This window comes from Camelina sativa, chromosome 7, assembly GCF_000633955.1.
Source record: "Camelina sativa cultivar DH55 chromosome 7, Cs, whole genome shotgun sequence".
NCBI lineage: Eukaryota > Viridiplantae > Streptophyta > Magnoliopsida > Brassicales > Brassicaceae > Camelina > Camelina sativa.
In genome coordinates this window covers 29,733,905-29,761,858 of record NC_025691.1, presented here as the reverse complement: position 1 = coordinate 29,761,858, position 27,954 = coordinate 29,733,905, and the positions used below count along the sequence as shown (strand labels likewise).

At 37.0% G+C, this 27,954-nt stretch overlaps 4 protein-coding genes, 1 long non-coding RNA gene and 1 other non-coding gene across 6 annotated transcripts; 5 read left to right on the top strand and 1 right to left on the bottom strand.

The window, feature by feature from the left end:
* TRNAK-UUU lies at positions 163 to 234 on the top strand. The gene has a single exon. It is a non-coding gene; the product is annotated as a tRNA-Lys (tRNA).
* LOC104703316 lies at positions 3,908 to 11,207 on the top strand. The gene is made up of 10 exons (XM_010419322.2): positions 3,908 to 4,096; positions 4,533 to 7,466; positions 7,539 to 7,610; positions 7,905 to 8,057; positions 8,172 to 8,335; positions 8,420 to 8,567; positions 8,661 to 8,782; position 10,362; positions 10,648 to 10,735; positions 10,819 to 11,207. Exons 2-10 carry the CDS (start codon positions 4,668 to 4,670, stop codon positions 11,016 to 11,018), a joined length of 3,747 nt encoding a protein of 1,248 aa, XP_010417624.1. The 5' UTR covers positions 3,908 to 4,096; positions 4,533 to 4,667; the 3' UTR covers positions 11,019 to 11,207.
* On the top strand, positions 8,933 to 9,555 carry LOC104703315. The gene is made up of 2 exons (XR_754169.1): positions 8,933 to 9,043; positions 9,127 to 9,555. It is a non-coding gene; the product is annotated as an uncharacterized LOC104703315 (long non-coding RNA).
* Positions 11,286 to 17,169, bottom strand: LOC104703314 (ATP-dependent zinc metalloprotease FTSH 12, chloroplastic). The gene is made up of 19 exons (XM_010419320.2): positions 16,535 to 17,169; positions 16,171 to 16,355; positions 15,744 to 15,970; positions 15,078 to 15,355; positions 14,770 to 14,847; positions 14,449 to 14,691; positions 14,227 to 14,367; positions 13,968 to 14,135; positions 13,764 to 13,876; positions 13,444 to 13,660; positions 13,278 to 13,349; positions 13,059 to 13,178; positions 12,847 to 12,963; positions 12,567 to 12,743; positions 12,269 to 12,388; positions 12,096 to 12,170; positions 11,891 to 11,998; positions 11,717 to 11,797; positions 11,286 to 11,633 (listed from the first exon to the last, which is right to left on the bottom strand). Exons 1-19 carry the CDS (start codon positions 16,964 to 16,966, stop codon positions 11,556 to 11,558), a joined length of 3,030 nt encoding a protein of 1,009 aa, XP_010417622.1. The 5' UTR covers positions 16,967 to 17,169; the 3' UTR covers positions 11,286 to 11,555.
* Positions 18,339 to 20,749, top strand: LOC104703313 (phosphoglycerate kinase, cytosolic). The gene is made up of 7 exons (XM_010419319.2): positions 18,339 to 18,431; positions 18,600 to 18,831; positions 19,110 to 19,187; positions 19,290 to 19,550; positions 19,640 to 19,957; positions 20,069 to 20,227; positions 20,361 to 20,749. Exons 2-7 carry the CDS (start codon positions 18,637 to 18,639, stop codon positions 20,553 to 20,555), a joined length of 1,206 nt encoding a protein of 401 aa, XP_010417621.1. The 5' UTR covers positions 18,339 to 18,431; positions 18,600 to 18,636; the 3' UTR covers positions 20,556 to 20,749.
* LOC104703312 (pentatricopeptide repeat-containing protein At1g79540-like) lies at positions 22,129 to 25,145 on the top strand. The gene has a single exon (XM_010419318.1). It carries the CDS (start codon positions 22,455 to 22,457, stop codon positions 24,795 to 24,797), a length of 2,343 nt encoding a protein of 780 aa, XP_010417620.1. The 5' UTR covers positions 22,129 to 22,454; the 3' UTR covers positions 24,798 to 25,145.

Sequence of the window (27,954 nt, the reverse complement as noted above, 5' to 3'; positions counted from 1 at the left end):
AGAGTATAGAGATTAGAGAAGATGTCGTCTTAACTCTTTCCTCAGGTCAGGTACATGTTACTAGTAACTCCCTTTTTTTTTTTTTTTTTTGGTCTAGAGCAATAGAGCTTTTGGTCTCTGGGTTCTTTCTTATTTCTTAAAACTATTTCATTAGCATCAAATGCCGTCTTAGCTCAGTGGTAGAGCGCGTGGCTTTTAACCACGTGGCCGTGGGTTCGATCCCCACAGACGGCGATCGATGACCAACGTAGCAAGAGGACATTGAAGTCTTAAGAAACGACATCATCTTTATACGTACTCTATCCCATTAAACATTATAATTAATGTCGCGTTCTAAGTACAATCACACTTGGAGAACATAACAATTTATGAATCAACCAAACAAGTATTTGAAACATATCGATCCATGACGAACCACATCTTCGTAAAACTCCATGGCTTTTGATAATGATATGTTCCCAATAAACAAAGCACACGCTTTTGCTACTGATATTGCCGATTTTAATTAGGTGGGAGTCATGAGGAGATAAAAAGAGCCCCAATTTCGTCTCCTCTCGACTGTTGCAAAACGTGAACGACGCTTTATTCCAAAGCAATGACATCGTTTTGTTTTCAATTGATATGGCAGAGGAGAAAAAGAGTTTTTTTTTTTGTTTTTTTGGGGAAAATTTGTGTATATAATTTTCCTGACGGTGTGCGTTGACAAAACAAACGAATAATAATTTCTTGACGGTGGTGTGCATGTACATTTTCTATAGTCTATACCGTATTTTGCTGGTCGTCCAAAACCGTTCACTAGGAAAGAAAGCAAAATCAAATTATTCCCTGAGCCCCTGCCGACCAAGTTTACTTACTTTTATTAAACAAATTATAGATATAACAATGCAAATTATTATCTTGCCACCGCTTGAATAGTATATTCTGATTTATTATTCTTACAAACAATCCATAAAATTCATGAGGTTTTGATAAATATTCAAAAATATGTAAAAGTTACGATATTTGTTACAATTTCAGTTACAATTCAGTTAAGGTGCAAGATATCATATAATACATGCTTTAAAAAAGGAAACATTCGTACAGTCAAACGTTTTCAATACCACGGTGGACCGACCACTCTTTGTTCTACATATTGTGGGCCCAAACATTACCCTCCCATTAGCATTGGCGGTTTTGAAATTGTAGCCTCTCTCAACCATAAACGATAGAAGAACAAGATTTGGTCGTAGTATACCATCATTCATCATAAGATACATTATCTTCATTTTCGCACGTCAAACAAACTCAATCGAACTCATATACTCAAAGAATTCTCATCTATTTGGCAATCATTTTTTTCTTAATCAAGTGTTACTTTTTTCCTAGCAATATCAGTTACGTGATTAACTTTCCCTTAAATAAAGAGCTAGAAAACAATGTTCTTTACATCTAGGCCACTTGAGAAATTTACTTTTGAATTGAAAGAATTGAGAAAAAGAAGGAGTTAACATATATTTGTCAGCAATTTACCCAAATATTTAAGGTATCAAAAGTCAACCCCTTTATGATAATGATCTGGTGAACTGGGAGATTTCTTCTAATTAATGCAAACGATATACATACAATCAGAAGCTAGAGACTCTCAGATTCACATCACATGCACTCGATCGATATTTGTTGACAAACTTGACTCTTGACCGTCCGAGTCTAACATTTTAGGCCATTCTCTCAAAATCAACGGTTGATGTCGTTCTCCCGTGTATATAGACTGCGTAACATGCGATTGAACACTGAGCTGATCACCACATAAACGAATCTAGGCATTTGGTTAAGATCAATAAATATGAACAAAAGAGTAATTTCTGGAACTTTTAAGGGTACTTTTCGAATTTCAATCATTTTGACCAGATTTGGGGATTTTCTCCCTTTGTTAATTAAAACTATTTTGAATAAAAATTTTGTTCTTAAGGTAGCCGACAAATTTGGCTTATATTAATATTTTAAAAGATTTGCTACAATAACCTACAATTTATTAGAAACAACTAAAATAACCTATCAAGATTTTAAAATATTTGTATAACACATTTTTACCATATTACCCTTGCATATATTACTTATTTTTCTTCTTAACTACATAAATATTGTAAAAATCACATACAATACTAAATATTCAGAAAATTATTTAAAAACAAAATTTTAAAAAGGAAATAATTGAAAAACGAAAATTGATAAAGGAAATCATTTAATAAGGGAATCAAATGAAAAAGGAAATATTTTTTAAAAGAAAATCTTCAAAAATCTTTGGTAATTTTTTTGTAGACTTCAAAAATATAATTTAACAAACCTATAAGTCTGCATAATTCTATAAACTTTGGTTAAGTCTTCGCATTTTTGGTAGACTTCAAAAATATATTAGTAAGACTTATAATTACTCTGCGAAGAATCATAAACTTTAGTAAAGTCTTCGGATTTTCGGTAGACTTCAAAAATATATTACGCAGACTTATAGTTAGTATGTGCGGAGATTCATATACTTCGATAAAGTCTTTGCATTTTTGGTAGACTTCAAAAATATATTAAGTAGACTTATAACTAATCTGCGGAGTAATCTAGACTTAAGTTAAGTCTTCGCATTTTCAGTAGACTTCAAAAATATATTAATCAGACTTATAGTTAGTCTGCGAAGATTCATATACTTCGATAAAGTCTTTGCATTTTTAGTAGACTTCAAAAATATATTAAGCAGACTTATAACTAATCTGCGGAGTAATCTAGACTTTAGTTAAGTCTTCGCATTTTCAGTAGACTTAAAAAATATATTAAGCAGACTTATAGCTAATCTGCGGAGTAATCTAGACTTTAGTTAAGTCTTTGCATTTTCAGTAGATTTCAAAAATATATTAAGCAGACTTATAGTTAGTCTGCAGAGTATTCTAGACTTTTGTTAAGTTTTCGTATTTTTGGTAGACTTCAAAAATATATTAAGCAGAGTAATCTAGATTTTTGTTAAGTCTTCGTATTTTCGGTAGACTTCAATAATATATTAAGCAGACTTATAGCTAATCTGCGAAGTTCTATAGACTTTTGGTTAAATCTTCATATTTTCGGTAGACTTCAAAAATATATTAAGCAGACTTATAGACAGTCTGCATAGTTCTATAGATTTTAGTTAAGTTTTCAAAAAATATTAATCAGACTTATAGTTAGTCTGCGGAGTTATCTAGACTTTTGTTAAGTCTTCGTATTTTTGGTAGACTTCAGAAATATATTAAGCAGATTTATAGTTAGTCTACGGATTTCATAGACTTCGGTAAAGTCTGGTGTATTGTAGCAGAACTCTAATATTAATTTTAGCAGACTTGTTTGATAGTAGTTTCAAAAAAATTTCTTAATAGCCATTGTATTCACCTCTCTTTTACCTTTCAGTGGTATTTTTGAAAAATTATTAATGAAACGCAATTAAATTATATTAATAGTAGTTTGAATCTAAACAAGAACAGAGAATTCTAGAAACATAATCGAAGGATAGCGGTTCAGAATTAACAATAATTCAGCCCAGAAATTCAATAAACTAATCAAAAAGAGAAAGACGTAAGAGATCTTATGTTATGAAGAATGAAAAAGTCCATTCAAGATTAATTCTATTACATTAGGTTTTAAACAATTAATATATTTTCATAAATATTTATATATTGGAATTTAATTTTAATAATTTTATGAATCATATGTTTTTGCCATTTAAAAAAAAAAGGCAAAAGACATTTTTGGTATTATGAAAATTATTACACAAAAAATGAGTTAGTCTACAATAAAAATAAAAAGAGGTTAATGTTGCTAATTATTAGCAAAAGTGGGTTACAATAGGTAATTCTTCATATTTTAATTGTGATTTTTAAAGATTTTCCAAATTTTAGTAAGCGCTCAGGGAAAGGCCAGACAAAACGAGAGAAAGTGAGGGAAAAAAAAAAGTTTAGGGTTTATTATTATTATTATTTTTTTTGGTAATCTGTTCTTCCTTCGCTGTGTACTACTTGATCGAGAGCATCAGCTTAGAGACGATTGCTTCAACTGTATTGCTGGTTCGATCAAATCCTTTGTAAGCTTTACTCGCTAAAAGGTTCGGGAAGACTTCTTCACTGTTCTATTTTTATTTTATTTTTTTGAGTCGTTGGGATTTCCTGAAGCATTAGATTTTTTTTTATTTTTGATTTCAATTTTTTTTATAAACTATTCTGTAGCGTTGTGAAATGGACTGAATCGTTGTATCGATTGCTTTAGGGTTTTGGGTTTTTGTGGTGAAGGAGGTAGCTTTTAATCGAGTATTTTTTTGTTTTTTTTTTTTTTTTTTGGGCTAGTTCGAAATCAAATTGTCGCTGAGAATTCTCTGTAGTAGTCAAAGGAAGAATCATGTTTTTAGGGTTTTAGATCTTCTTCTGATCTGAAGAAATTGAAGTTTTCCCTTTTTATTAGAATTTCTCGAATGATTCAATGTCTGCTTTGCTGCATTATCTCGCCATGGGACTAAAACTTATATCTTCTTTCTTTCATTGCAGCTTAATGTGTAACTGCATCTCGACCGAGCTCTGAATTGATTTACTCTCTCTCTCTCTCTCTCTCTGTAGTGTAGTAGTGTGCTATGTCAGATTCGTCATACAGGTCTTTCAATTTGTAGGATTTGTATTGTATCCATGGATAAACCTAGACATCAACAGATTTTTCAGCACTCCGTGGAACCTGGATATGGAAACGAGGCTGTTCCTCAACCGTTTATCCCTGATCAAACAGGGGGCACTAGTGCTAATGTGCGACCTTTCAATTCTAATGGTTCAGATGTTAAGCCTGTGCATAACTACTCCATTCAAACAGGTGAGGAATTCGCTTTTATGCGTGATCGGGTCATTCCTCAGAGGTCCTCGAATTCCAATGCAGCTGGCGACATGAATTATACCACTGGTTATATGGACTTTAGAGGCTTGATAGGGGGGCTAAGTCACACTGGATCTGAGTGTGCTTCAGATGTCTCTAGGTTCAGCACTGTGGAAAATGGCACCAGGGATAATGAGAGGACAAACTCTTCACTTCACGAGTTTGGGAATAAACTTGGTCATGTCCAGTCAGCACCACAGGCTTCCATGACTAAAGATAGCAGTGTAGGAAATTTACAGGGATACGCTTCTTCTTCAGCCTCAGGTAGTGTTACAGCAAAGGTCAAGATCCTTTGCAGTTTCGGTGGGAAAATACTTCCACGTCCAGGTGATTCAAAGCTTCGATACGTTGGAGGTGATACACACATAATTTCCATAAGAAAGGATATATCTTGGCCGGAGCTGAGGCAAAAAATCCTTGAAATCTATTACCAAACACGTGTTGTAAAGTATCAGCTTCCTGGTGAAGATCTTGACGCGTTGGTGTCTGTATCATGTGAAGAAGATCTCCAGAATATGTTGGAAGAGTATAACGAGATGGAAAACCGTGGGGGTTCTCAGAAGCTTAGGATGTTTTTGTTCTCTATCAGTGATATGGATGATGCTCTTTTGGGGGTTAACAAAAATGACGCCGACTCTGAGTTTCAATATGTTGTAGCTGTAAACGGCATGGACATTGGATCAGGAAAGAAGCCAATCCTTCATGCGCTCGACAGCTCTTCAGCAAACAACTTAGCTGAGCTTGATGTACGGAACACCGAGGGGATCAATACTATTGCTGGAGATGTTGGAGGAGTTGGCGCATCACAGTCGATGGTAGATGGCTTCCAACAATCATCCGCTCAACAGTCTGAGTCTATTCCACCAAAATCATCGCTTTCTTATTCTCAATCTATTCCACCGAATGCTACATATCAGTTACAGCAATCTGTTCAGCCAAGTTCTGCTCTTCATTATTCTCACTCCATTCCCCCAGGTTCCCCTCTTCAGTATCCCCAATCTATTACGCCAGCCTCCTCTTTCCAGTATCCACAATCCATCACTCCGGGTTCTGCCAGTCCCTATGGAATATACCCGCAATATTATGGGCATGTGGTTCAACCTGGACAAAGAGAACGGTTTCCTCTGTATCCTGATCACAGTTCTAATTACTCCGCTGTCGGGGAAACTACCAGTTCCATACCGTTCCAAGGGCATGTCAATCAGCAAGTTGGCTGGGCTGAAGGGTATCCATACCCTGGCACCATACCCCAAAGCTCACAAGCGCTAGTTGAGGAGCAAAAAGTAGTACCTGATATGAAAGTTCGTGAGCATGTTGAGCCTGAAAACCGTAAAAATCCGGCAAATGATCACCAGAATCCTCCCCGAATAGATGATATTGAGGTGAAGAATCACAATCTGGTCCGGGAGGTGTCAGCTGCAACAACTGCACCTAGCCAGGAGTCACATTTAGTTCCCCCTGTTGGAGACCCATGGCAGAATACTCTTGCGAAGCCTGCTACATACCGTGATGCTGTTATTGCTGGGCAGGTTCCTCTATCTGGTAATGAAGATCAGCTTTCAACTTCAAGCAGTACCTGTGGCCCTGTTCATAACGACTCTGAGTCAAATTTAATTGATCTTAACTATCCAGAGCCTGTGCAGTCTCCCGAGAGGGTATATTGTTCAGAGAGAATACCTCGTGAACAGCTAGAATTGCTAAATCGTTTTTCGAAGTCTGATAACTCACTAGACTCTCAGTTTGTATCGTCTCAGTCACAAGCAAACACTGCACAGCAGGATTCAGAAAAAGGAGTTGGAAAGTCACATGACGAATTTGAGACTGTTAATGATGATGCCATTCACCAAAAGCATCAAGATGTGGAAAAAGTCTTTGAAAAGGTTGGGATATCAGATGAAACTTTGAAATCCGAGCCCCTGCACAAGATTGTAAATCCTGACGATGCAAACAAGAACAGAGCAGTCAATGGGGCAGATACTGAAGTTGGTGTTTCTAACTTGGGCCATGTAAACGCAGCCATGAGTCATGTTATCCCTGAAGAGCAAGCTTCTACTCATGCTTCTGCTTCGCTGCAGGGAGATATTCTTATTGATATCAATGACCGGTTTCCTCGTGACTTCCTTTCTGAAATATTTTCACAGGCAATCTCAGAGGATACATCCGCTGTCCATCCATATCCTCACGATGGAGCTACTGTTAGCATGAATGTGCAGAATCACGATCGTAAAAATTGGTCATATTTTCAGCAGCTGGCTGATGAACAGTTTAGCCAAAGAGATGTTGCAATTGACCAAGCTGATTCTCGCATTCCATCTGACCGTAAAGATGGTGGAGAGAGCTCCAGATTGCCTCATGTCTCGCCATTGAGTAGAGATGGTATTTCAACAAACCTTGCGAACCCTCAATTGGCTTTAGGTCAAGATTATGGGGGTCAAAAAAGGAACGCTGGTGGCACTAGCACCATTCTCCCTGCTCTAGAGGATGAACAGATGAAGGTCACAGAGAGTGAGGAATTTGGTGCTATGGTAGAGAATCTTAGGACGCCGGATACTGAACCAAAGGTATGAGTTGTAGCAGTTTTCATTTTACGATTTCCAAAACCACTATTTTTCTGAATAGGATAGAACTTCTAGGATGAAAAGACCGAAACAAGGCATGCTGCGCTTCCTCCACTTGGCTCAGAATTTGATTATAGTGGCTTGCAGGTACGAAAACTTTGAAAATAAACACGTGATAAAACTTTTACTATCTTTGCATGGAAAATTCATTGTTGAGGTCCATATCAGTGGTTCTTACAGTTTCAGATATGTTGGTAGAATCAGCATTATGCTTATTTCCCGGCTAGTGTGCTTGCATTTAGTTTCTTATTTTTGTCTGTGCGTCTGGTTTTACACTCATTACGATAGTTCTGTCAAAACTTATCTGCTTCTATCTTCCTAGTGTTCTACTGAGCTATTTTTTTCCAATGTTTTTGTTTACATATTCTAAAATGTTACTAGATCATTAAGAATGAAGATCTCGAGGAGTTGAAGGAGCTTGGTTCTGGTACTTTTGGAACGGTGTATCATGGGAAATGGAGAGGATCAGATGTCGCTATCAAGAGGATAAAGAAGAGTTGCTTTGCTGGGCGGTCATCAGAGCAAGAGAGATTGGTGAGTTGTTTGCAGTCCATGTGTTATGCATTTCCCTTTTCACCATGCCTAAAATTCATGCGCCTATGTTTAATTTATCACATTTTGCTGGTTGATGTATATCTGAATTTTTAGACTGGTGAATTCTGGGGGGAAGCTGAAATTCTTTCAAAGCTTCATCATCCGAATGTGGTAGCATTTTATGGTGTTGTAAAAGACGGGCCTGGGGGGACCTTGGCGACTGTGACAGAGTACATGGTTGATGGTTCTCTAAGGCATGTTCTGGTCCGAAAGGACAGGTAAAGTTCCACTTATTAGGTTTGATTGGTTTCAGTTCGTTTTACTTATATAATCTTATCTATTTTCTTTCCTTATATTATCAGGCATCTTGATCGTCGCAAGAGACTAATCATTGCCATGGATGCTGCATTTGGAATGGAATATCTACACTCCAAAAACACTGTTCACTTCGATTTGAAATGTGACAATTTACTTGTGAACTTGAAAGATCCTTCTCGCCCAATCTGCAAGGTAACACGGTTGTTAGACCCTCCCGTAGATGAATTTAGTTCAATACGATGTTAGAATAATCCAAATTAATATCCACATGCTATTCTACCCCAGGTTGGTGACTTCGGTCTGTCAAAAATCAAGAGAAATACATTGGTATCTGGTGGTGTACGTGGAACCTTACCTTGGATGGCACCTGAGCTTCTAAATGGGAGCAGCAGCAAAGTTTCAGAAAAGTAAAACATTAATACGATAAGATGCTCAGTGAATGTCAGATATCTACTTTAACTGAGATGAATAGTGTGTTTTGTTTCTTGAGATGAGGATATTGCATGGCCTGATAGTATACACTGTCTGAGAAGTGAGAATGCAAACAAACTATAAGATTTGTCATATTCTTTGCCTGCAGGTCGATGTTTTCTCTTTCGGGATCGTTTTGTGGGAGATTCTAACCGGTGAGGAACCATATGCCAATATGCACTATGGCGCCATAATAGGTGCGTGCAAGCAACTCACGGTCTATCAGATTTCTGCCTGATCATTTTAAGAGGATGCTAATGACTTCATTGTGAAAGTACAGGTGGGATAGTGAACAACACACTGAGGCCAACTATACCGGGCTTCTGCGACGATGAGTGGAGAACACTAATGGAGGAATGTTGGGCGCCAAACCCAATAGCAAGACCATCTTTCACAGAGATAGCTGGTCGCTTACGAGTAATGTCATCAGCAGCAACTTCCACTCAATCCAAGCCACCCGCTCACAGGGCTTCGAAATGAAAAACCTTTCTTTTTATTATGTGCAGTGAAAAGAGAATATAAGTCGATTACAGAGACTCCAATTCTTTATACTTTTCGGTTTGGGGTTTGGAGAGAGACATTCTCGACCCTGTCCTCCTTTCCCTTTTCAATTTTTTAACAAAAACAAACAAAAAAGTTGAAAATTTTATTCGAAATTATTTTGTCACATGTCTTTGTTGAATACAAATACATCTCCCTTTTACATCTATGCACTATGTTTGCAAAGATGAAAAATGTGCAGATATATAGAATCAAAGCTGGAACTTTCCAGATACTTTATGATTGGAACTTATACACCAGTGATATATCATCAAATATAGACATACAGTACAAATTTCGGCTGGGATAGTATGGTCTATACCTAAACTGATGATGGGGGGCAATACAAGTAATCTCATCTGCAAAAATTCAAACCTCTTTTAAGATGAATTTTCGAAGTTGATGGAACCTTTTGTGGCTCTTCTCTATTGAAGACGTTGGGAACAATCCTGTGGTGACAGGAGAAGAGCAAAGCTTCTAGCATCTGTGGAGTGGGGCAGGACGTAAATCAACTGGCTGATAGCTCACTCGATCCTTGTGAGGCAAAAGTTCCTCCTGAAAAGTCAAGGAAAGAATGTGACACACTTTAGAATGAGATCTAGAGCTGAGTATCAACAAGAAGATGATATATAAACTACATTGTCTGCGTTTATCTGGAATGGCTTCACAAAATCCTCAAACATTAACGGAGAAAGACCCTTGATCTTCTCTTCAACTTCCTACAAAATGAAAGGAAATATCTTAAGACTGAGAGAATCCAAGCTAATAGATAATCATATTTCATTCCGTCATAGAAGTATCAGAAAGTGTACCAATCCAGTAATTCTTGATTTTTCCAATAACTCTCTGGTGATCAAGTCCAGAATGTGTCTGTTTGCTCTCAGAGCATTCATCGCAAGTTCTTCGGTCTCCTCAATATACTGTCACCAACATTCAAATTCCATATACATATATGTTTCAAGCTCCACATGGGAGAGTTTAAATCAAATAAGGTATGCTGAGTCAAAGATAGATTACCCTTGTCAACTCCCGCGTGAATAGCTCGGATNTGAGCTTCTAAATGGGAGCAGCAGCAAAGTTTCAGAAAAGGTAAACATTAATACGATAAGATGCTCAGTGAATGTCAGATATCTACTTTAACTGAGATGAATAGTGTGTTTTGTTTCTTGAGATGAGGATATTGCATGGCCTGATAGTATACACTGTCTGAGAAGTGAGAATGCAAACAAACTATAAGATTTGTCATATTCTTTGCCTGCAGGTCGATGTTTTCTCTTTCGGGATCGTTTTGTGGGAGATTCTAACCGGTGAGGAACCATATGCCAATATGCACTATGGCGCCATAATAGGTGCGTGCAAGCAACTCACGGTCTATCAGATTTCTGCCTGATCATTTTAAGAGGATGCTAATGACTTCATTGTGAAAGTACAGGTGGGATAGTGAACAACACACTGAGGCCAACTATACCGGGCTTCTGCGACGATGAGTGGAGAACACTAATGGAGGAATGTTGGGCGCCAAACCCAATAGCAAGACCATCTTTCACAGAGATAGCTGGTCGCTTACGAGTAATGTCATCAGCAGCAACTTCCACTCAATCCAAGCCACCCGCTCACAGGGCTTCGAAATGAAAAACCTTTCTTTTTATTATGTGCAGTGAAAAGAGAATATAAGTCGATTACAGAGACTCCAATTCTTTATACTTTTCGGTTTGGGGTTTGGAGAGAGACATTCTCGACCCTGTCCTCCTTTCCCTTTTCAATTTTTTAACAAAAACAAACAAAAAAGTTGAAAATTTTATTCGAAATTATTTTGTCACATGTCTTTGTTGAATACAAATACATCTCCCTTTTACATCTATGCACTATGTTTGCAAAGATGAAAAATGTGCAGATATATAGAATCAAAGCTGGAACTTTCCAGATACTTTATGATTGGAACTTATACACCAGTGATATATCATCAAATATAGACATACAGTACAAATTTCGGCTGGGATAGTATGGTCTATACCTAAACTGATGATGGGGGGCAATACAAGTAATCTCATCTGCAAAAATTCAAACCTCTTTTAAGATGAATTTTCGAAGTTGATGGAACCTTTTGTGGCTCTTCTCTATTGAAGACGTTGGGAACAATCCTGTGGTGACAGGAGAAGAGCAAAGCTTCTAGCATCTGTGGAGTGGGGCAGGACGTAAATCAACTGGCTGATAGCTCACTCGATCCTTGTGAGGCAAAAGTTCCTCCTGAAAAGTCAAGGAAAGAATGTGACACACTTTAGAATGAGATCTAGAGCTGAGTATCAACAAGAAGATGATATATAAACTACATTGTCTGCGTTTATCTGGAATGGCTTCACAAAATCCTCAAACATTAACGGAGAAAGACCCTTGATCTTCTCTTCAACTTCCTACAAAATGAAAGGAAATATCTTAAGACTGAGAGAATCCAAGCTAATAGATAATCATATTTCATTCCGTCATAGAAGTATCAGAAAGTGTACCAATCCAGTAATTCTTGATTTTTCCAATAACTCTCTGGTGATCAAGTCCAGAATGTGTCTGTTTGCTCTCAGAGCATTCATCGCAAGTTCTTCGGTCTCCTCAATATACTGTCACCAACATTCAAATTCCATATACATATATGTTTCAAGCTCCACATGGGAGAGTTTAAATCAAATAAGGTATGCTGAGTCAAAGATAGATTACCCTTGTCAACTCCCGCGTGAATAGCTCGGATACTTCAACTGACATATCTGCTGGCATTACATGAGGATGATCCCACTGATAATTTATCACGAAGTAGAAAAGAACGTGATGAACTACCGAGAATGTGAGAGATCAGTAAAAATGGGAAAGTATCAGTCTCTTAATGTATGTACCCGGTATTTTATCAGCTCGCCATCTGGGTTATCCGGTAAATCTACCATTCCAATCTTTTTGACCAGTTGAGTGAGACCTAATCTCGCATTTTGGGGGCTAATCACCATCTCCCTGGCAATCTGAAATATAATGTCAGTTCAAATATGAAATGGAAGACTAAAGATTTAAATAACTCATACAAGCACTTTGCAGATATATGCAGTTTACATAGATGTTATCTTTGCTACCGAGTTGGCGTTTTTATCAGAAGCTGAAAAGCAATACTTAGTAATTAGTTAGACGAGAGAGAGCACTTACCTTTGTTATCTTCTCCAGGTCATCTTTTCCTCCATCAGTGACATCATCGCCAAAAACCACACGTTCAGCACAACGTCCACCATGAGCTACCACCATTTGCATTTTCATATAACCAAACGTGGTATAACCTTGGTCTACCATGTCTTCACGTGGATAGAAAACCGATACAGCAGATTCCTGTATAATATATGAGAAGAGTTTAGTTAATCTATTCTTATACTGTGTTGAGTGTTTAAACACCACTATCATTATGATTGAAAAAGAGATATTTGAAACAGACCTTGCCACCAGGAAGGAGCTGCGAAAATGCATGCCAATCAAATCGAGGAAACAAATGAGCCAACACTATATGACCAGCCTCATGAACAGCCAGAAGTCTCTTCTTTTCGTATGATACCTAATATTACATAAGCTTCAACGGTAAGGGATTCTTTTTAGCTTTGGGGCATAGTATGATGTGAGATAAAAAGTACAAAGGATGTCGGTACGGACACTTTGTTCACATTTCTGTTGCTCTTCCTCTGTAAGAAGCACACCCATACCCTCGAGCAGTTGTTTATCTAACACATCAACAATGTCTTGCTGATATATGTAAGAACGTCCCTTCCTTACCTGTAAAATGGAATTAGGAACCTTAACAATTCAACAATGCTCCTCTAAATATTGCATATTATATTGGGAAATGGGGATCCACAAAAGAATATGACATACCGACATAATAGCTGCTTCGTTAACAAGATTTCGGATATCTGCTCCGGAAAAGCCAACAGTCCGAAAAACAAGCTGGATGTTGAAAGAGAGATAGCTATTATGAATGAGTAAACACCCGTCTAAGGCATATTATTGAGATTGAAAAAATAGCATGAAAACTACTTGCCTTCCCAAAGTCTATATCTTCTGCAAGGTTCTTCCCGGTACTGTGAACTCCAAATATTTGCACCCTTTGTTTTGCATCAGGCAAACCAATATACAGCCGACGGTCAATACGTCCAGAACGGACAAACTCAAGGTCGAGTTCATCAGGTCTATTGGTGGCACATATAAATATCACAGCTTGTCTCAAGGAAAACCTATCGATACCTGTCTTTTCCTTCCTGCAGGTGGTAAAACTTTGAGTATGAAAACCATGACAAAAAGCCGATGAAACCATGTACAAAGATCTCATTGAAATTTCTAAACAACAAAGTAGATTCTTACTCCCCATCGAGCTGCGCAATTAAAGCTTCAAAAGTTGCTCTTCTTCGTGGATCTTTTCTAGCATGCCTACCAGCAATAGCATCTATTTCATCCACAAACACAAAAGCAGGTGCCTGGAGATAATATATAAATATTAGATCCACAATAATAGTGTGAGTAGAAGACTACCGTATGAGCTTTTAAACACATAACTAAGAGCCTTACATTTCGTCTCGCGATTGAAAACATCTCATTGATTTTTGCAGCACCACTTTTTTCACTGTCTGTAAACTCTGCACCAGATGCAAACACAAATGGCAGCCCACTTTCCTTCGCAAGTGTTCGCGCAAAAAGTGTTTTTCCAGTTCCAGGAGGTCCAGAAAGAAGCACACCCTGACTCAAAAATAAAAACAGTGGGGAACTTGAGCTTAGTAAGTTTAATGGAATAAAAGCCACATGTTAATTTGGGTCAAGAATAATTTACCCTGACAAAAGCCACATCTTTTTCATAGTATTGCATTGGGTTCCCCATGTATATCATTAGCTCATCAAGAAGATCCCAGACATCACCGCCTAGTACCACTTCTTTATACATTGATTTTGTCTCACTGACATCTCCAACCGGCTGTATGATGATTAAAACTCATCAATAGAACTATGAACATGTTGGAAGAAGGTCACATTAACAAAGAAGCAAAAAAGATACCATTATAAAATTTTCCGCATAAGCCATATCAAACAGCTGATTATACTTCTTATAGAGGAAACGCTTGGATGTGATGAGGAGAAGCATGGCAGATTCTCTTATAAACCATAAAATTAGTATTCCCGGCAGAAGCGCAATGAACACTTTCATGAAGTAGTGGATCTGCCTCTTCTGAAGAAGATCCACCTCAACTCCAGCGTTGCAAATAGTCTCAAACAAGTAAGGATCTAAGGGAATGTCAACCTAGAAAGAAAAAGGATGTGAAATCTGGAATGTACACCATTCAGTTTCAGTACAAGTAATTACAAATATTCAACTTACGATATATTCTAGAGGGAAACCTTCTTTCATGGTCACATATAATCTCTTTAGGTCTTCCGTGAAGACAACAGCTGCCACCTGTTAGAAACACACAACGATGGTCGTGCCAACATTAGCTCAAAAAAAGATCTATCATCCAATCACGTCCAGCTTCAAAATTAATTGCTTTGGAAAAAGTTTTTTTTCATCATATTTTATCTCATAATAGATACACTGTCATTTGTTATCAGTTAAAAAATTCAATCTTGGGTATAAAGACATGCTGCTCACAATCCTAAGCTGGACACGAGTATAGGTTAGAGCTGTACCTCAGAAGAATCAAGCTTCTGAAGAAAGTAGGTATAGGGAAGCTTAGGGCGATATCGCCACCATCTCTTTGAAATCCAGAGAGCTCTAGTTCCTTCAGTTTCAGATCTCTTTTCAATAACATCTTTGCGAAGACTTTTCTCTACCTCCTTCATATCAAATTCGACAACATACTTTGCCGCTGCGGAGTTTAACTGCTCTGATAATTTTTCTCTTTCTAACATTTCCTTCCAGTTTGCAAGCCTTTCCCGCCAAGTACCTACACTGTCTCCATTTTCACCTATCATATAAGAATACAATAAAGGGATTAGATGGTCAAAAGCACAGGTTACTAAAGCTAGTCTATGAGGGGTCTAAATTGCTGCTCTGCGAGAAACTCGATCAGTGAGAGAGATTAGGTCGTCAAAAACAAAGGTTTCGCACAATAAATCACTTATTGTTATGTCTTCAGCATTCCCCCTACTAGAAAGATATAGAGAACTCTTCTACAATACATCACGAATCAGCCACAAAATTTAAAATTTCCGTTTCAGCATGGTAGAAGAAAAAGGGTTTTAATATATCTTATCATATATTGAAGAAACAGTGATGGCAATATTAATAACAAAGCTATGCCCATATTATAAGATGCAAATCAGATGTATTAATCTTAATGAATGTATACTGACCAGAGACACCCAGATCTTGGCTTAGTTTCTTCTTTGCCTCTGTCTGAATCCTAGCATTTCTATCAATTATTTTCTTGAGCGATCCCTCGGTGGTCTCTAGATCCTCATCCCACGCATTTTCTCCAACATAAGAACTATCGTGGACAAGTGTTCCATCAGGCCCTTCGATAAACCTTTTTAGTTTCAAGCCTTTTGGTGTTGTTTTCCTCCACATATTTCTCTTAAACCTAAAACACAAGCCTAAATCAGAACATTCTAGGAAATCAAATAAACAAAAGTTGGTTTAATCCTCCCACCCTCTACATGCCTTCATAGCTGAGCAAGTACTTGACTAAGGATGTTACCGTTGTTTAAATATGAAAACAATTCTATTATGTTCCAGTAGATAACATTACAATTGGAAACTGAGGATTAGTAAAGCACTTACTTTTCTATATTGCCAGGAGATGGCTCGGGGATCAAAGCCTCCATAAAAGACTCTGTTAACTCTTTTCTTTCTCGTTCAATCCTGGGAGCTTGGATGGCGACATAAACTCTTTGACAAGAAAACAACAGCGCAAAAGCATATATCACCAAGGCAGCAAGTCTTTTACCATCCCAGTTCCTAATGTCCTGAAACAAAATATTAAGAATCTTCATCAGTCTCCAAAACTTTGCTTCCGTTAGTTCATCAACAACATAAAAAAATTACAAAACGATTGTTCCTCAATGTTTCAGAACACAAGCAGAATAGCAATACTTGAGAACCAGAGAGATTTGGTAATTACGTTGAGAAGCTGAAATAGGCTTACCTTCCAATGCTCCCACTTGTTCCAATCAATAAAGGAAGGCACTGTCTCAGTCTTAAAGCGAGTCAACTGGTGCTGGCCCTTCTGCACACTATCCTTAACTCGACCCACAAACTCATCCACTCTCGCACTTGCTTCTTCCGAGTCAAACCCAGTTTCCTTCTTCACAGACTCTCCAATTTTCTCCCCTATCCTCTCCGCACCAACGCGAAGTGACTGCATCAATCTAACCCACGAAAAGCCTCCGTCGTTGTTAGACGACGAAGACCCACCACTACTTTGAGACGCATGAACTCGAAAGAGCTGTTTTTTCCGGGTAACTCCCAGACCATACTTGACGGGCAACCGAATGAGACCAGAACTTTTAGGTCTTTTCAATAATTGAGTCGATGAAGAGATAAGCGGATTCGGCTTATACGAAATTGCAAACTCCATGAATGAAACTTTAAAGTTCAAAAGAGAACAAAACCAGTCGCATTTGAGGATTCTCCCGGTTATAGAGCTCTCTCTCTCTGCTGAATTTACGGAAATGGTAGTGAGAAACAAACCATTCGACTCTCCGGCAAGGCTTAGGCTTCTCTCCGGCAATAAGGTTTTATCTACACTGATCCGTCGTCGTTGAGCTTTCTCGTGCTTTTTAGTTCGAAGGAGAAAAGACGATGACGCTTAAACTCAAAGAGGCTCAAGCCTAGTAAATATGTGGTTGGGCTAGGCCCATTAAGGTCAATATCCAATTCCGATTGATTTTCTTCCACTAGGTTTTGATCTTTTTTTGTGCAAATTTGTTTGATTTCTCTGTCAATATGATCTCGGTGGTTATTTTAGTTTATGTAAATGCAAATTTTATATCAATTCTTCTAAGCGATGTAAACTAATACAAATTTGTGTCAATTTGATTGAAATGATGCTAAACAAATTAATTAACACATCATTTGTTACATCTGATGTTAAATTATTTATTGTGTGTCATTTGCTAATAAGTAATTTAAACAAGTCTCATTTATATTTTTGATGTTATTTAATAGATTTAAAACAATCTTTGTTTTGTCGTGAATCTATTATTCTCATGAACGGACGCTTTACTAGAAATCTCATTACTTTCACCGTCCCAAAAGTCTTCCATTTTAATAAAGGTTTTTCTGTTGAAAAGCAGAAGAAATTACCTTTAAATCAGCATTGGGAGACGACGCTGCTACTCATCACCATGGTAGTAGAAAACTTGTACCAAAAATTTCAATTAGTTTCTTTAATTATTGTTTTATAACTTTTTTAGTTCACTTAATAGTTTTTCCAAACAAACAAAAAATTAATATATTATTTAGATTCAGATATGAAGATAAATATTATTCGAAATGATTAATTCAAAACTAAAGACGTTTTTCCAAGATAACTGATGAAAAAGTATATTAAAAACATATGGGAGAAATGATTCAATTATATTAATATAAGTGAGATCAAAACCTAGCTTATATGTATTTACAATTCACAACAATTTATTTTTAATAAATTAGTATAACATATATAAAATAAAGATATGTTGATTAACTATATACTGATTAGAATAATATTAATAGTGAATAATATACATGAGTAAATAACTAAATACTAATATCCACTGATTAATATTATTCTATGACAAATTCTCTATATTGTCTTTATTCACTTATTAATATTATTCTAATATTTACATAATTGGGCTAGGCCCATTAGAAAATTAAACCGTGGAATCCAAGGAGAGATACAGTGGCAGAATGGAAATAATATAGAAATTTCTTGGGGTGTTGTCCAAGCTGGTTTTTATATAATAGTGGTCTCTCGCTTCTCGAAAGATCCACCAACTCTTTTTATTTTTTCTGTAACGTTCGATCGATCATCTTCGTCTTTCATTACAGCCACTCATGTGAGTATATTCTCTAATTGCTTCCCTTAGATTCTTTCCTCTTAACGATTCCGATTGATTTTTTTTTCTCGATTAGGTTTTTTGAGCTAATTATCTGGATCTGTATCTCCTATTTTGTTCGATTTCTCCGTCAATCTGATCGTTGTGTGCATCTTGTGTTGGTCGCAGTGTTTTTTTTTTAGTTTGTCTTAAAGAAGAATCTACTATGGCGACGAAGAGAAGCGTTGGAACTTTGAAGGAAGCGGATCTGAAGGGAAAGAGTGTGTTCGTGAGGGTTGATCTCAACGTTCCTTTGGATGATAACTCTAACATCACCGATGATACCAGGATTCGTGCCGCTGTTCCCACCATCAAGTATTTGATGGGAAACGGATCTAGGGTTGTTCTCTGCAGTCACTTGGTATGACATCTCTGTTCTCACTTTCACGTGCTTGCTTATCTGTTTTCACTTGTCGCGTTTGGAATTTTGATCTGATCTGTTTATCTCTAGAGCCATACGTATAAGCAAGAACGATTCAGTCCGTTGATTTTTCTGGTTTTGATTGGATGAATTTGCTTAACTAAAATAATTGACTGCGGGAACGATGCAATCAAGTTATATTCTCTGTTATGTTCATGTGGTCAGTAAGATGATTCTAGGAATTATTGAATTTTTCTGATCTCTATTTTATGTTTTAGGGCCGCCCCAAAGGTGTTACTCCTAAATACAGCTTGAAGCCTCTTGTGCCGAGATTGTCTCAACTTCTTGGTGTTGAGGTTTGTTCCTCTTCTTCCTCTATGCGTGCAAGGTTTATAAACAGCAGCTTTTAACTGCTCTGTTCTGAACTCTCTCTCTCTCTCTCTCTCTTGTGTTAATAGGTTGTAATGGCAAACGACTCTATTGGTGAGGAAGTCCAGAAGTTGGTTGCAGGACTACCTGAAGGTGGTGTTTTGTTGTTGGAGAATGTGAGGTTCTATGCGGAAGAAGAGAAGAATGATCCTGAATTTGCTAAGAAGCTTGCTGCTCTTGCCGATGTCTACGTTAATGATGCTTTCGGAACTGCTCACAGAGCTCATGCTTCCACTGAGGGAGTTGCCAAATATTTGAAACCTTCAGTTGCTGGTTTCCTCATGCAGAAGGTATTTAAATTCTGCGTCATTAATAGTGTCTTCTTAGATGAGTCTCTTTATTTACTGATCAGACTATTTTTTTGGTTTGTTGCGTCTAGGAACTTGATTACCTTGTCGGAGCTGTGGCAAACCCCAAGAAGCCTTTTGCTGCCATTGTTGGAGGCTCAAAGGTTTCAACAAAGATTGGTGTGATTGAGTCGCTCTTGTCCTCAGTTGACATCCTCCTGCTCGGTGGAGGTATGATTTACACTTTCTACAAGGCACAAGGATACTCAGTCGGATCTTCCCTTCTGGAAGAGGACAAGCTTGACTTGGCGAAGTCACTCATGGAGAAGGCAAAGGCCAAAGGTGTCTCTCTCTTGCTCCCAACCGATGTGGTTATTGCTGACAAGTTCGCTCCCGATGCTAACAGCAAGGTAACTGTCACATTCATTTTGGTTGGCTCTCAATGGGTCTTGAATGGAAATAAAACGTTTGTGTACTCATCTAGCTTGTTTAAAGCTGACACAATTATGCAACTCTTGCAGATAGTTCCAGCCAGTGCCATCCCAGATGGGTGGATGGGTCTAGATATTGGTCCAGACTCCATCAAGACATTCAGCGAAGCTCTGGACACAACCAAAACCATCATCTGGAATGGTCCCATGGGTGTTTTTGAATTCGAGAAGTTTGCAGCTGGAACTGAGGTATGAGTAACTAAACACACAAACCCAAGTCACCCGTTTTATCAAAATCCATCTGTCTTCAACATGTCTTTTTGTTGACCAAGGAAACCCAACTCAACTAACCCCAATCTCTCTTGTCTTGTGTCAACATCAGGCTGTAGCAAAGCAGCTTGCAGAACTAAGCGGAAAGGGAGTAACCACAATCATTGGAGGAGGTGACTCTGTTGCTGCCGTCGAGAAGGTTGGTTTGGCTGACAAGATGAGTCACATCTCTACCGGTGGTGGTGCTAGTTTGGAGCTTCTTGAGGGGAAGCCACTTCCAGGAGTTCTCGCTCTAGACGAGGCTTGAGAAGCGTTGGATTTCTTCTCTCTTTTGTGTTGTTATATGTATAACAAGTTGTCTGGTTTTGTTCATGGCCAGACGAGCAAGCGATTAGTATTGTCTTGAAATTTCTGTCTGCGGCTCTGTTTCTCATGAGTTTTTAGTTTTGGGGCCTTTTCTAATAAAAAGAGATGAAACTCTGATTAGCAGTCTCCTCAACACTTGATCAGTTGCATAGCTCGTCGTTTCATTATATTCTGGATGCTTTATTTCTTGGCTAACATATGTTCATTTTAAACAAAACAGCATCGTTGGGACGTAAGAGATTAGCTTAACCTGTGAGAGAGACGGAGTATAATTCGGGTTCCGTTTCCCTTACAGTTCAACTGAATGAAAGTTGTGTTCAGAAAACAGAGTAATAAAAGAGGTAATGGAATCGGTAAAATGGAGAAAAATAGAATAGCCCGGCCAGTTAGGAATCTCCGGCCCAGTGAAGTCATTTGTCCCACATCGAGTGAAAGCAATATTAGACGTCGAAGGATTCATGTATAAAAGAATCAGATGGTTCTCCTTACTTTTTCATGGAGCCATGTAGTGACCACAGAGCGAACTATTCTTTCGCCTTTTACTAAAGAATAACGTGTGTTCTCTACGATCAATGGCATACACCTATTTTTGGAGGAGTAACTTCTTCCGAAGTTTGCTCCATTATCAATAGTTCGATAATTTTCGTTAAGGCTTCAGATAACAAATTCGAAAGCACAAATTTATGTCTAAACAGTTTCGATGAATATTAAGTTCATGCACTTTAGACACGGGAAAGGCCTAGTGGGTGGCCCAATAACGACATAAGACAAATAGTCCCACATCGGATGGAACAGAAACTAGACGGGGAAGGATTTACATATATAAAAGGCACTGGTGCACACAGTTTAAAACTCATGGAGCCGTGTGGTGAGCACAAAGCGAACTATTCTTTCGCCTTTTACTAAAGAATACCGTGTGCTCTCCACGCCAAACGACATACACCTATTTTTTGGAGGAGTAACTTCACCTGAAGTTTGCTTCATTAATTCCTCAGTTCAATTGTATAACTGATAAATCATTTTACTTCACCAAACTTACATGGCGTACGATACAATTGAAAAAACAAAGGATTAACGAAATATTGTGCCGGTTATGTAGAGTCTTCAGGAGTGATTAAGTGATCCGATTGCTGGGTTTGACAAATTTACTTCGATTTGTTACCACTTACCACAGAAAATAAAGAATCCATTGTAGAATAGATTACTTAACCGAAGGTTTTCAGATCAGTTAGTGCTGCAGAATTGTACCGGTTAACTGGTCGGTTGTTAAACTCTTGAAAGTTATCTCGTTTTGTATGATTTTCAAGAGATACGAGAATTACGCTGGCATTATTAGTTCGAAGATGTGTATGAATTTGTTTGTTTTGTATTCAGCATTTTTGAGTTTTCTAATTAAATTACGTATGAAGCGCCAATTTTTATTCTGTACCACAAACCGGGACGTTTCACTAATTCTCGATACCGGTTTATCGGTTTATGGATAAACCGGGTGAAGTCGATCCAGAGAGTTTGCTCCGATGGCAGAAAACCCTTGACGATGAAAAGAAAGTTCCATAAGCCGTCTTCTTCCCATCTTCAGAGATTCTCTTCCATCCATCTTTAATCGGAGAAGCATTTGAAATCAATCTCAGGAAGTTCTGTGAGATTAGTCTCGCGTCAAAGCTCTCCGACCAATCCAAGTGAAGGTTGGGGCGCAGTATTGCATCCCATTTCTTATCTCAATTGGTGTTCTTCATCTGTTGTTTAGTCATGGGGTCCAATCCCCTTGTAAAACCCTAAGTTTTGCATCTATGAACTCCCGAACAATGAGATTTGGTTTCCCACCCGATTCGCATTTGCTATGAAACCACAGATGTTCATTCGATCAGTCATTCAGTTCTATTCAAAGCCGTCATGGATGCAACGTTCCTACTCTTCCGGTAACTCGGAATTCAATATCTCCGGCGAGGTCATCAGTATCCTAGCCAAGAAGAAACCCATAGAGCCAGCTTTGGAGCCGCTTGTTCCGTTTCTCTCCAATAGAATCATCACATTTGTAATCAAAGATGAGGTCAATCCACGATTAGGATTCCGTTTCTTTATATGGGCATCGAGAAGAGAGCGTCTCAGGAGCCGAGAGTCTTTTGGTTTGGTCATTGATATGCTCTCTCAAGATAATGGGTGCGATCTTTATTGGCAGACCTTGGAGGAGCTCAAATCTGGTGGTGTCTCTGTCGTTTCTTATTGTTTCTGCGTTTTGATCTCAGCTTATGCTAAGATGGGTATGGCGGAGAAGGCTGTGGAAACGTTTGGAAGGATGAAGGAGTTTGATTGTAGACCCGATGTGTTCACGTACAACGTGATATTGCGAGTCATGATGCGAGAAGAAGTCTTTTTTATGTTGGCTTTTCCTGTGTACAATGAGATGCTCAAGTGCAATTGTTCCCCTAATCTATACACGTTTGGTATTTTGATGGATGGGTTGTATAAGAAAGGGAGAACCACTGATGCACAGAAGATGTTCGACGATATGACTGGTAGAGGGATTTCGCCTAACAGAGTTATCTATACGATTCTCATTTCAGGTTTGTGTCAGAGGGGAAGTGCTGAAGATGCTAGAAAGCTATTTTACGAGATGAAAGCGAGCGGTAACTCTCCTGATTTCGTCGCACATAATGCTTTGCTTGATGGGTTTTGTAAATTAGGTCGGATGGTTGAAGCATTTGAGCTGTTGCAGCTTTTTGAGGAAGATGGTTTTGTGCTTGGTCTTCGAGGTTATAGCAGTTTAATTGATGGATTGTTCAAAGCTAGTAGATACACTCAAGCATTTGAGTTGTATGCAAATATGATGAAGAAGAATATCAAGCCTGACGTCATTTTGTATACGATATTGATTCAAGGGTTATCTAAAGCAGGTAAGATTGGGGATGCGTTGAAGCTGTTAAGCAGCATGGCAAGTAAGGGCATTAGCCCGGATACCTACTGCTACAACGCTGTTATAAAGGCTCTGTGTGAGAGGGGACTTTTGGAAGAGGCTCGGTCCCTCCAACTCGAGATGTCAGAAACGGAATCCTTCCCTGATGGGTGCACGCACACAATTCTCATTTGTAGCATGTGCAGGAATGGGCTGGTTAGGAAAGCTGAAGAAATTTTTGTGGAGATTGAGAAGAGTGGTTGTTCTCCTTCGGTTGCTACGTTTAATGCTTTAATCGATGGACTGTGCAAGTCCGGTGAGCTCAAGGAAGCCAGGTTATTGCTGCATAAAATGGAGGTGGGGAGGCCTGCTTCCTTGTTTCTAAGGCTTTCGCACAGTGGAAACCGGAGCTTTGACAACATGGTTGAATCCGGTTCGATTCTCAAGGCATACAGGGATCTTGCACATTTTGCTGATACCGGGAATTCTCCAGACATTTATACTTACAATGTTCTTATAAACGGGTTCTGCAGAGCGGGAGACATTGACGGTGCTCTCAAGCTTCTCAATGTGCTTCAAGTGAAGGGTTTATCCCCTGACAGCGTCACTTACAACACTCTCATCAACGGACTTTATAGAGTCGGCAGAGAAGAAGAAGCTTTTAAACTCTTTTACGCGAAAGATGATTTTAGACACAGTCCAGCGGTTTACAGATCGCTCATGAAATGGTCATGTCGGAAAAGAAAGGTCTTGGTGGCTTTTAGTCTATGGATGAAATACCTAAAGAAAATATCTTGTCTGGATGATGAAACAGCTAATGAGATTGAACAGTGTTTTAAGGAAGGGGAAACTGAGAGAGCTTTAAGACGACTTATTGAATTGGATACCAGAAAAGACGAGTTAACTTTAGGACCTTACTCAATATGGCTGATCGGGTTATGCCAAACAGGGAGATTTCAGGAGGCCATGATGGTATTTTCAGTTTTAAGGGAGAAGAAGATGCTCGTCACACCTCCGACTTGTGTCAAATTGATTCATGGACTCTGCAAAAGAGAACACCTTGATGCAGCAATAGATGTGTTCTTATACACTCTAGATAACAACTTCAAGCTGATGCCTAGTGTTTGCAACTACCTCCTATGCTCCCTCCTGCAGTCAAGAGAAAAAATGGAAACTGTTTCTCAACTTATAAACAGGATGGAGCGTGCAGGGTACGATGTTGACTCGATGCTTCGATTCAAGCTTTTGAAACTTCATAGACCTAGAAAGCAGGTCCTGATATATCCTTAGGTAATGAAATGATATGTAAAGGTTTTTATCTGCATCCGGATTCAGTGGCGCGGGGGTTTTGTAGAAGAGAGATTTGAGTTATGAAGCAATCTCTTTTACCTTAAAAATACATTAGAGTAGAAGAATCTCTGAAACCAGAAGCTCTCGAGGAAAAATAACAAGACCGAGTGTAAGCAAGCAGGTCAAAAGGAAAAAAAAAATATGAGGTTATACGTAAATGCGTTGTATGCTTTATTTATAGAGTCGTTCTGAAGATTTCCTTATATTTTTCAGTTCTTATTTGTACACTGATTTGTTTTGTATGATGATGTTAAATCTCTTTGAAATAAAAGACTAAACATGTCTGAATGGTCTCCTTCACAAACATGTTCCAAAATGTCTGAATCTCCTGTATGCACAGCTTATTTGTATTACAGCAGCCTTCCTGCATCCCTGAGCCCTTAATTGGCTTCTTCATATCGGAAAAGTGAAATGCCTGTATTATTTGATTCTTCATTGTGGGGACAAAAAGGGCAGCTGCTGAATTCGAGCTGGAAAGGGCTTTATAAAACCCTGGCCCAGATCCATCTGACGTGGCATCGCCAAGGGCTTTTTCCAAGAGTCAGTATCACAGAGTGCCAAAACGACAAAAGATCACAGTGCGGCCGACCAATCAGGGGCCTGAACGTGTCTTTTGTATTCCACGTCCAAATCTCAACCCTTCCTTTTCATATATGCCATGTCATCTTCTTTTCCACCATTTTCTAAATTTATTACTAGTGTGTTTATTTTTTGTTTTCTGTTACAGAATTTGAAGCAAAAATCTCGTTGTATCAATCATTATCTCCACTAGAATTTACTCCGCAGAGCTATATTTTTATTAGTAAAAAAAAATGTAATTTGATTAGTAAATTAACTATATATATGACTAATGTTTTACATATTTTAAATGCATATCTCTTATTATTTATACATTAGTTTATTTATAATTTTTGTGTTTGAGTTTTCCCGGTATATCCAAAAATAATTGTTTACATAATCGTAATTTAATTGGATAAAACTAATATTCTAATATTGATGTTGTTAACAAAATAATAAATGAAAATTTAACCCATGTTCTAGCATTTGATTACTAATATTTTAATTTTATACTAATGTTACTATAGCCCGTTTTGAAATATAACCCTATTTGTGAGATTTTTAACTTTTATAAGTCTAAACTTTCATAATATTTTAATTTTTATTAAGATTAAACATAGAAATAATAATATTTAATTTTTAAAAAACGGTGTTAAAATATGAAAAAAGTAAACCAAGTGAAAGATAGAAAATATTATATAGAATTCTGATAAAATAATATTACTGTAAAAATGATATAAGTGTTAATTTTTTTTCTTGAAAAGAACATTATACCGATGGATTTCATAGAACTCAGTTTTATATAATTCTTTTATGGCATATGACTTCCAATTAACCAATCTAATTTTTGTTTGACTCAAACTTTGAATCCAATCTGATATTGATGGTGCAGTATCGTAATTGTAACTATTTTTTATTAAAAAAAAGAGGACATTTAAAAAAAAAAAAAAAAGGACAATAAAAAAGGAAGTTTTTAGGAAATTTTATTTAATAATTTTGGTAAAACTAATTAGTTTCTATAAAAACATTTCCAATTTATGTATAACAATAAACCGAAATATATATGGCATATGCTCTTCTAACAATTAAACCAAATTTATGTATAACAATTAGTTTTTATCAAAAAGAAATTAACTAAATATTAAATGTTAATGGCATGCTTGTAAATAGGTTCCAACTCTAGGATTTATTTGCTAAATGCCTCAAAAATATATATATAAATTAGTTATACAAAAATCAGCCATTAATTTTATCTTAATGCCAGTTGAAAAATGCATTAACTTCATATTAGATGAGTTGTGCCGCAGCATATCGAAACCCATCAATTTTATTTAGCAAGTAGCAGCAACAAACAGAGTGTGTCGTCTTTCTCTCTCTCTGACTCTGCTGCAACATATATATTAATACAGTAAAACCTCTATAATTTAATACTCTATAAATTAATAAACACTATNATTAAACATAGAAATAATAATATTTAATTTTTAAAAAACGGTGTTAAAATATGAAAAAAGTAAACCAAGTGAAAGATAGAAAATATTATATAGAATTCTGATAAAATAATATTACTGTAAAAATGATATAAGTGTTAATTTTTTTTCTTGAAAAGAACATTATACCGATGGATTTCATAGAACTCAGTTTTATATAATTCTTTTATGGCATATGACTTCCAATTAACCAATCTAATTTTTGTTTGACTCAAACTTTGAATCCAATCTGATATTGATGGTGCAGTATCGTAATTGTAACTATTTTTTATTAAAAAAAAGAGGACATTTAAAAAAAAAAAAAAAAGGACAATAAAAAAGGAAGTTTTTAGGAAATTTTATTTAATAATTTTGGTAAAACTAATTAGTTTCTATAAAAACATTTCCAATTTATGTATAACAATAAACCGAAATATATATGGCATATGCTCTTCTAACAATTAAACCAAATTTATGTATAACAATTAGTTTTTATCAAAAAGAAATTAACTAAATATTAAATGTTAATGGCATGCTTGTAAATAGGTTCCAACTCTAGGATTTATTTGCTAAATGCCTCAAAAATATATATATAAATTAGTTATACAAAAATCAGCCATTAATTTTATCTTAATGCCAGTTGAAAAATGCATTAACTTCATATTAGATGAGTTGTGCCGCAGCATATCGAAACCCATCAATTTTATTTAGCAAGTAGCAGCAACAAACAGAGTGTGTCGTCTTTCTCTCTCTCTGACTCTGCTGCAACATATATATTAATACAGTAAAACCTCTATAATTTAATACTCTATAAATTAATAAACACTATAAATTAATAAATTTTGCTGGTCCCAAGTCGGGACAGTGTAAAAATTAACAGTATTCGATAAGATAATAAGATAATAATTTTTTCGAAATCTCCTTATAAAATATGGTCCCAATAATATCATAAATTAATAATTATGTAAATTTATATATATATATATACTGATATAATAGTGTATATTTCTCCTAAAGCTCAATTCTATAGAACAATTGTAATGTTGTATTTTCAACCTATAATAATATCT

Bases quoted from the DNA above. Each gene is read 5' to 3' on its own strand.
- LOC104703316 (XM_010419322.2), top strand. From the start codon at position 4,668: ATGGATAAACCTAGACATCAACAGATTTTTCAGCACTCCGTGGAACCT. The intron at 7,467-7,538 runs GTATGAGTTGTA...TAGAACTTCTAG, and splicing joins CGCCGGATACTGAACCAAAG to GATGAAAAGACCGAAACAAG. The intron at 8,336-8,419 runs GTAAAGTTCCAC...TTATATTATCAG, and splicing joins GTTCTGGTCCGAAAGGACAG to GCATCTTGATCGTCGCAAGA.
- LOC104703314 (XM_010419320.2), bottom strand. From the start codon at position 16,966: ATGGAGTTTGCAATTTCGTATAAGCCGAATCCGCTTATCTCTTCATCG. The intron at 14,692-14,769 runs GTAAGTTGAATA...TTTTCTTTCTAG, and splicing joins GTTTCCCTCTAGAATATATC to GTTGACATTCCCTTAGATCC. The intron at 12,171-12,268 runs GTACATACATTA...ATAAATTATCAG, and splicing joins GCGAGCTGATAAAATACCGG to TGGGATCATCCTCATGTAAT.
- LOC104703313 (XM_010419319.2), top strand. From the start codon at position 18,637: ATGGCGACGAAGAGAAGCGTTGGAACTTTGAAGGAAGCGGATCTGAAG. The intron at 19,188-19,289 runs GTTTGTTCCTCT...TTGTGTTAATAG, and splicing joins CTCAACTTCTTGGTGTTGAG to GTTGTAATGGCAAACGACTC. The intron at 19,958-20,068 runs GTAACTGTCACA...CAACTCTTGCAG, and splicing joins CTCCCGATGCTAACAGCAAG to ATAGTTCCAGCCAGTGCCAT.
- LOC104703312 (XM_010419318.1), top strand. From the start codon at position 22,455: ATGAAACCACAGATGTTCATTCGATCAGTCATTCAGTTCTATTCAAAG.